The sequence below is a fragment of the Tigriopus californicus genome, chromosome 12 (genome assembly GCF_007210705.1).
Source record: "Tigriopus californicus strain San Diego chromosome 12, Tcal_SD_v2.1, whole genome shotgun sequence".
Classification (NCBI taxonomy): domain Eukaryota; kingdom Metazoa; phylum Arthropoda; class Copepoda; order Harpacticoida; family Harpacticidae; genus Tigriopus; species Tigriopus californicus.
In genome coordinates, this window is record NC_081451.1 from 6,210,570 (window position 1) to 6,219,462 (window position 8,893).

The 8,893-nt window shown below is 42.0% G+C and overlaps 1 protein-coding gene and 1 non-coding gene across 2 annotated transcripts; one reads left to right on the forward strand and one right to left on the reverse strand.

Moving 5' to 3' along the window:
- The first annotated feature begins 843 nt into the window (after positions 1 to 843).
- Positions 844 to 915, forward strand: Trnac-gca (transfer RNA cysteine (anticodon GCA)). Its single transcript has one exon. It is a non-coding gene; the product is annotated as a tRNA-Cys (tRNA).
- Positions 916 to 1,846: 931 nt separating this feature from the next.
- On the reverse strand, positions 1,847 to 4,586 carry LOC131891987 (PAN2-PAN3 deadenylation complex catalytic subunit PAN2-like). Its single transcript, XM_059241699.1, has 4 exons — positions 3,471 to 4,586; positions 3,229 to 3,334; positions 2,553 to 2,952; positions 1,847 to 2,482 (listed from the first exon to the last, which is right to left on the reverse strand). The coding sequence occupies exons 1-4, from the start codon at positions 4,547 to 4,549 to the stop codon at positions 1,977 to 1,979; spliced, it is 2,091 nt and encodes a 696-aa protein (XP_059097682.1). The 5' UTR covers positions 4,550 to 4,586; the 3' UTR covers positions 1,847 to 1,976.
- Between the last annotated feature and the right edge of the window lie 4,307 nt (positions 4,587 to 8,893).

Here is an 8,893-nt window from a genome sequence, read left to right on the forward strand (position 1 = left end):
AGATTGATTAGTGAAACGACGGATCACACTACAAAATCGTAATATGTTTTTCTTTCTGTTGTGTCATGTCAGATCATATATACATTCACTGATAGGGAATTGAAATCCTACAATGGTCTGCCAATGAATTGGGTTTGGTAGACCGGGCCAGTCCTTCAATGTAGGGCTGATTTGGAGGGCTAAGTAAAAAATTGCTCAAGTGCGAGTTGAAATATGCTACCATATATGAAAACAACGTCTACGTATTCCCTACGAATATTAGGGACCGATTTCAAGTGATCATTTTTAATGTCTATCATTATCAGGCCAATATAATATACATTCTTTATTGCTGCTCTTGGGAATGCTCTAAAGAGCGACTTGAACTGTAGCAAGCTGTCTTTTCAAGAGTTGCTTCAAGAATAATCTTCCATGACATGACGCGACGCACCAAAGCAAAAGTGCATATGCAGTGTCAGGCCGGTCGGAAAGAAGACAAAATCGTTTGCCACTACATTATCGAGAAAACAATTAGGAAGTAATTAGGTCATGATTAACGCAGATCTTAGATTTGCTTTCTACGCTCTCCCTCTACATATGAATTCTTTAGTCCTAGGATATGCAGATAATGAATTGAAGAGGACTGAGGGAGTCCTCATATGGATGCGATTGAAATGAGAGGAGATAGGGCATTTATTTATTCTGCTGGCTTGCTGTCTTGTTCACTTGCTTGGGCCAGAAGCGAAATCTGGCGTGCTCGTTTGACGTCGTCGAACACGACGCTGTCCATGTGTGGGAAGACAACAGGCCGAAGTTATGCATTGAAATCTTTGATAAAGGTCTTCATCGGTACATCCTCACGGTGGGGATATAGCTCAGTGGTAGAGCAATCGGCTGCAGTCCGATAGGTCCATGGTTCAACTCCGTGTGTCCCCTAGCTGATGATTCTTTTCAATTTTATGTTGAGGAATTTTGTTTTCTTTGGTTTCCTTTTCGTGTGAAAGAGCAAACGTGTGAAAGCAATGCTCTTGAGTCCCTCTTACATAGAACTAGTCACCTGAAATTTTTGATGGGTTTTGTTCACATATGAAGGCAAAGATGTCGAGAAAGATTCCTCAAGAAGCAACCTACCCTACTGTAAGGTAAGAAACCTTGAAATTAGGTTTTTTTAATGTAGGTTTTTTTCTAGTGATACTACTCCTGGGTCACACTAGAATTTACTAATATTTGTTGTGGTTGTTAAGTAATTTGCGTATTTGTATGACCCAAAAAGGTGAAACCATTAAAACCAACAGAATTGAGTGTAAAGGCCGTTGTGTTTTTAATTTACCCACCATCAATGGTGATAGCATCTCTGGACCTGATTTGGGCGTCTACAGGACCCCTTGCATGATATTAAATATGTAGTTTTTTCAAGCTGCATTGTTTCAAGTGACTGAAGCAACTGACTTGAAATTCTAAAAGCACCGATTAATTCATTAGTTGTTTCCATTCTGTTATTACATAATCTGCTTAACCCAACAAATTTGAAATATTTTGTGCAATGTAACCTTTCATTTAAGAGATAGATATCCTTCGACATTTAGGATGATTTGTTTAATTTGCCAAATATTAAAGAAGAATATTTTTACTGACAGATAATATAATGCTTTCATCAGGAATATAACTAAGTGAGTATTAACAGAATACACGAGATGAATTGAACAACTGAAATCAAGGGATAAAATTCACATTATCCAATAGCCATGTTCAAATTAGCACTATTTAAGGGCTATTTCACTATTTCAAGAGCAAAGTTTGATTTAGGGCCACCTTCAAACGCAGGGTGACAAGCATGCAGCCAATGGCAATAATTTTATTCAAGAACTCTCATTTAACGTCTCTTTGCCATTTCCTAATTGATTAAAGCCACAAAATAATGTACAATTTGAAATGAGTTGCCACACATGAATCATTTATTTTGAGCTCACATCAGAATGATCCATCATAGAAGGAACCTACACAAGGCACATTGCATGATTGTCTTGAGGCTGAGGAACCTTCCAATTCAGCAAACTAGCCTGATCTAAGACTTTGGCTAGAGTGGCCTTCATCGTTCCCTGGGCCTCCAGATCCAAGTAGATCTGGTACAATTCCAACGCAGCACCCGCATCTTCGTTGGAATTGTGGCACTCTTTTTGGATGTGCTTGTCCAAAAAGTACCACGCCAGGAACTTGATGGACAACAACCTCCAATGGGGCAGGTGGAACAGGTGGACCGTGTCCACCACTTGACCTGTGGGCACAACGATCCCGAGCATCTCGAAATCGTTTTTGAGCCCATGTCCCACAAAGATGCATCCAACGTCCACTAGATGGCGCACCTTCTTGTAGGTCCTCTTCAACGATGTCAAGTGGTGGGAGCTCTGGATGGGGTCCAGGTCCCCGGGAAATATCCCCGAGTACTTGCTCACGTAGTCCGATATTTCCTCCTCGCAGGAAATGTGGTCGTCAATGAATGGCACTACAAAGAAAAGGATAAAAAATTGACGTACTGTACTCATTGCAAAACCCGCCAGATTCTTGATTCTTACCTCCACGACGCGGACCCCAGCCCCGGACGCAAGTAACTCTACCCACGAGTCTCACGGCAGCCTTGACCGTGATCAGTCGCCCATTCCTCCCCGGAGACTTTTCCTCTGGCGTCAGAATGACGAACTCCGCATCCAAGGCCACCAGATCACCAGCCCGAGGGACTTCGTTATCATCCAAGGGGCAGAAGCTCAGAGGTCCCTCATGACCTTGGGATGGTTGGAAGATGTCCAAGCCAATGGACGGGGAAGGTTGTGGATGGAAGGGCACACTGACCTCATTTCGTTCTACCCGCCGATAAACCAAAATGCTCGGCACCTTCAGATTAAGATCGATCCAAGTGGCCTCGGAACTGTCAACCGGATCAATAGAGAAATCGTTGAACAGATACCATTGACTCCCCTGAAATTTAAAAGAGAAAATAAATGATGGAAAGTTACATAATTTGCATAAAATGTGCAGCACTTTGATTTTGCACAAAGCATGGTTGCGTTTTGACCTTCTTCTGACCACTGATCGAACATTGTGTGACATTATTTGAGATGAAGATAACCAACCCCAATCTCCCCACTTCTCGCACGACCCCCTTAAGCTTGCTCAAATATTTCATTTCCATATCCTTAGACCGGTTCAGATTGATTGACATCACACCAAACTCAATTTAAATCACTGACTTACCGGCAAAACCAATCGTGCTGAATTATAGGCCCCCACTTTGATTGCAGCCACCACATTTGTCGCTTTTCCAGTCTGCGGATCCACAATTGTGAAGCAAACTGATTGCCTGAAATAAAGCAATATTCCATCAGATACCTTCTTCTATAAAACCAAAAGTAAAATTATTTCCTTCAAAAAGTTAAAGTCGTGTTTGCTCTCGTCTTCAAAAGATTATTATTATTGCTTGCCAAAGTCCAACTTACAACTCGTATTCCACTTGCTCCTCGTCCTCATTCAGCGTAGTTTTAGCTCCTCCCTTGAGTGTCCCATCAGCCAATCTTCGAAGCTTCAGCGATTCAGGGATCCAAGAAACATCTAGTTCTCTCATCTGGTCCCACAAATCGCCATCTTGATCCACTTTTGAACCGTACACATTGACCTTGAGAGCAGCTTCATTGGCCACGTGCACGGATTGTTGTTCCCAAAACGCACTGGCTACACTCTCGTTGCATCCAGTGTAAACCGTCAGTGACGATGGCAAAGATTGCACCAAATGGGACAGATCGGTGGGCTGGAAATGGCCACATTGGGAACACAAGGCCGATCTCATTGGTTTGCTGGATTCAAGGGAGGAGCACAAAACGTCTTCGAAGCAGATTCTCGTCGAAGCTTGAGGATAAACAAGATCGCACCCAATTTGTTGCCCACATTGGACACTGATGCACGATTGGCAGTTGGTGCAGATGGTCTCTGTCACAATCTCAAGGCCACAACTGTGATTGAAGGCATTGCTGCCATTGTCCCTAGTCGTAACGGCGATTTTCTCAAGGATAAATTTGTGGCAATTTTGCACCACTTGAATTATGTCTCTCGAGCTAGAGGCCGTCACGGAATCCGAATTAGGAAACACCAGGCCTCGGGCAACGGCCTCAGTGTTGCTTCTCAAGGCCCTCAAGAAGTTGTGAGGCTGCACTAATTGATTCCCGCTCCTTTGGTCCATCATGTGGAACAAGAAGGACAGCTCACACACCAAACACGTGTCCATGTCACAACAATGGCCGAGGACCACTTGATGAAGGCCTTCCTGGTAATAAAGGGCCTGGATCATGGCGTTGCAATAGGCATTAGGCAGACAGCCTTGGAGACCACAAAAACTGGTGGGGTTGTGTTCACCAAAGTCGAACGAGTCCATGCCAAACTTGCCAAACACAATGGGTACCTTATGATAAAGCTCTGGAATCAGCTTGGGTGTGAAACTTGTTGAACTGATTCCCGACACTGGTAGAGCTTCTTCTTCACCATAGGTATAACCATTAGGAAACCTAAAATGTAAAAAGACCATGCGTTAGACTAGTCCGAAAATGCAGATGAACACATCAGTCATTGCTATTGAGACTAAGTACATATCAACTTACATTTCATTGTCATCCTCGAAATTGTGCTTTATCAATGACAAGTATCTATTCTGTAGGTTCATTTGGATCTTAGACCAATCAGACATAACACCATTGTCGTTGGTTTCAGGGTAGAACTCATTCGCAAATAAATTGAATTTGTGACTTGGAATAGCCTTGCTCAATGTTGGGGCATTCTTTGTCTTCCTTTGCGGTTGAAACTCGGGGGCAAGCACATTGAACGAACTGAGGGTACTTTTGGTAGTCGAGCCTTGAGGTTGGAACTCATTGGCAAACAAGTTGAAGGTGAAGCTGTCCATTGTGTTTTTGGTATCAATCTTGTGACTGAGTAGGATTGGATGTCAAAAGGACTGTGTTTTCAACTTTAAGAGGTCTGTTGAACTGAGGTCTAACCCAGTGGGTTGGCCTATTTATAAGAAAGGTGAGCTCAGATGGGTCAGCAGGTTTGACTAGCCCTCTGTTTGCTGGTCAATGGCTACTCGAGGAAGGGGCGAGGAAAGGGAAGGAGAGGCAGAAAAGGAGCGCGGTTATGAAATCTGGGAGTGGGTTGTCCACTAAAAAGGGGGAGGTGTCACCAAGAATAGCTACAACATTTGTTTTACCATAGTTTTCCTTACTCACTCTTCTTAATGAGGGTTAACTGTTTTTGAACGGTTTGCATCCAACACCTTTTGGTTCGAATTTGGCGGGATAGTATCGATCAGTAAAGCTAAGGCAGTTACAATACTGATTCAGAGAACAAAGTTGACGGATGGAATCTGAAAGGGACTTCAACCTCGAATACTAGGATTTTGATTTTGCAGTGTTAACAAAAGTGGAGATCAATACCTGTTCTAATATTATAACCTGAACATCCAGCAAACTATGCCGTGGAGCTTTCCGCGTCCAAGCAACTCGTCATCTAAATCATTTTAACTTTTTAGAATTTGACTTTTCTTCTCACAAATGCCCAAACTGCTCTCCATCGCAATTCAAGATCAAACCTAACTCGATCTTGGTTAGCTTTCTACATGGAAAACCATCATTACGTGTCAAAATTGACATCCCATATCCTGAAGACATACGCACGGCAATAGGTCTAAGGAAGTCGGCATTTGATTTGGACAATTTCATTGATGAGAACCAGACGAAAATGGAGTGATATATGCTCCTTAAAGAAATGCTAGTGGCATTTGAAATGACGCCAATTGGGGACGCTCATCATTTTCTAGAGTATGCGCAAATATGCCAACAGTTATATCGGTTCTCCACGTCTAACAATGAATAAAATAGCTCGTCTTCGAAGAGTTTGGTGGGTCAGCGCTGCAATACAGTTTTTGCAACGGTTAAGAATAGCTATTTATACAATGGCGGGGGGCCTTCTTTGCGAGTAGTATATAAAAGTGAGGCTTGAAGAAAGTCAATAAGGTCAAGACCCCTTGAATGCGTTCGCTCATTTCATGCTGTCGAGTTTCAATAGAAGAGCTAGGAGGGCTTGCCCGAGCTTCTCTTCACACGAGAGGGTATGAATATAGCAAAGACATTCAAGATGTTGACTGATCAACTTTTTGAGATCCGAACTTGAATAAACTACATGTAATGAACGCCTTCATGAATACACGGTTTTCTTTTACAAGAACCAGTTTTCATGGTATGAATTTCATTCAAAACGACTCAAAGCCAAATTTGACCTTAGATAATGTCTATTTTCTTCACGAGTGGCTGGAAGCTTCCGGCCAGTCGTGAACACAGCGCCATGATTTCTAATGGTGGCGTCTGGTTTCCTCTGCGTGCCCGAGAGGGAACTTTATACCTCTGAAAACCGGTCTGTGTAAAAGAAAATGTACACTGGCAAAAATGAGTGCCGTGGAACCTTTGGGTAGTCATAGACGGCTGAGTTTAGTTTGTTACAGTTACGTGTTTTTAGCTTCTTAAGCACTTTCACTAGTGCCTGAATCATGAATGTTACCGTGTTGAATCAAAACTTAGGCACAGAGTTGGCCACTAGGCACGCAACTCGTGGACAACGGATACCCAAGGGAGAGAGAGAGTGAGGAAAGGGAAGAAACAGAGCGCGGTTATGAAATTAGACAGTAGGTTGTCCACTGAATGAAGAAAATCCTTTTCCTTTCGCCTATAGTGTGTTTTGACGCTCTCTATATAGATTATCAATGAATGATGAGCATAGCTAATTTTTTCACTTGAAAAAAAGAACAACAGCAGATTGGACTCTTTTCACGATTACTCAAACTGCTCTCGAACATCACAATTTACGTAACACCAAAGCTCTCACGATCTTCGTCCAATTATCATGAAGAAAGAGCCATATCTTAATAAATGACATCTAATATTCTGATAAGAATCCGAGACAATTGGTCTAAACGCCCTGGGTATTGCCAATTTGGCATTGAAATGGCTCGATTGCCGGTTCCGAATGTGCCCGTACGATTCTCGCGCAACTATTTGAGCATTCCAAGACCCATTGGTCAACAATGAGAATTATGACCACCCGTCTCAGTTTCAACCCAAGATGGTCAAATTTAAAGAAGGATGGAAGAACAACAGATGGGACCCAAAAAGTTGCTAAGAATTAAGCGACATTTAGATCGTTTTTTTAACAATCCCAGACTAGCCTCTCGTTCAAGGGTGCCCTAGAGCGGCAAATTCGAACGCATTATGTGACCAAATCTTTCATCAATTATGACTTATGGGTAAGTAAGGATTCTTTTCACCAAGACCTGGGCTGAAGATAGTGGACCTTGAAAGTCAATTGACAGTAAATAGGCAATGATGTTGCATAGGCCAAGTTGCAATCCTGTTTTATGAGTTGGAAGAATGCGAAACGAAATTGAGAATTGGAAAGAAAACCCACGGGTTCGATTTATGTACAAGGGAAAGTATGAAGGATGCATTTTTCTAGCTAGTAAAATCATACGGATCAACTTTGCTTAATGTAGTTTTAGTTCATATAAATATATTGCATGATTTAAAACTTATATGAGGACGTTTACGCAAGCTCTGGCAGGTTCGTTTATTTTCTTGTACCATCGTTGTAAACATCGTTTGAAGAGACTCAGTGAGACAAAGACTAACGTGTTACGAAATTATTTAGCATGCAAGTAATTAAAAATTCAAAAGCAATGATTTAGCCGACAACGACTAATATTGATAATACATATAGTGCTAATATATTTGCGTATGATCTTGAGGGTTCTGTCAAGCAATTTGCTACGTTGTCTCTACAATTTAAAGAGTCCTTTTCTCAATCTTGATGCTCAGAATGAACCAAATTGAGAGATTAATTGGCGCGTGAACTGGATTCAAAATATAATTGAGGGTCAAAATTTGACGTTCGCCTGTCAAGAGTCACATTATTTCCGCCAAGAATTTCACGCTCCTTATAATAGCGGCTCATTAATTACGATATTGATCCCAATTATGTCGGATTATTTATGTCCGTTGTTCTACAATTCACAATTGACTACCAATTCAAGGTTGCAGACTTGCAGCTGAACCCTGTTTCAACAAATAATGCGAGACGGTTTTGGGTTGGACAGGTTCTGGTTAGGTTATGATCAGCCACGGAGTTGAGAAATTCTTGACGGAAATGTTTGGAATCGAGGACGACGTCAACGGTCGCCACTTAGTTTCACCCAGATCTACCACGTAGAACACGCTAAAACGTCAATCGGGATTAGTCTACAATAACCGTCAGCGAATAGCTGAGCGTGAGAAGAAGACGTTTTAAATAGTGCAGCAACAATATAAAGTTCAAGATGTTGCAAAGTCGCTGGAAACTATTGCGGGAACACTTGAGCAACAATTTTGAATTCGAAATCAAATGAATGTCCAATCCCAGACTCAATTACTCGTATGTGGGAAGACTTGTATACGAACTAAAGCATCGTCATGAGAGAACCACACCCTGATCCCAAAGAGGGACTCTATGCTCCAACATGTTGCGACAGACATTGAACAGGCGCCATAAGCGCATGCTCTTCTCTGTATATAAAACCATGTTTCTCACGAATAAAAGGGGAGTCTACGACTTACCACCGAGACCAACTGTTGCTTTATTTCTGGGTAATACATGGCAACCGTGATCTAGGTTGACCAATACAGACTTCAATGATTTTGTTTTTGAACTTCCCTACCGCTACTGGGATTGGAATCCGAGCAGTTCATCACGAAAACATGTACAAATTTTACTTAACTCTCATTTTCATACATGATTTGATCGACCAACGAATTAGAATTGCCGGATCTGGCTAACCCTGATTGATCGGGTCAGG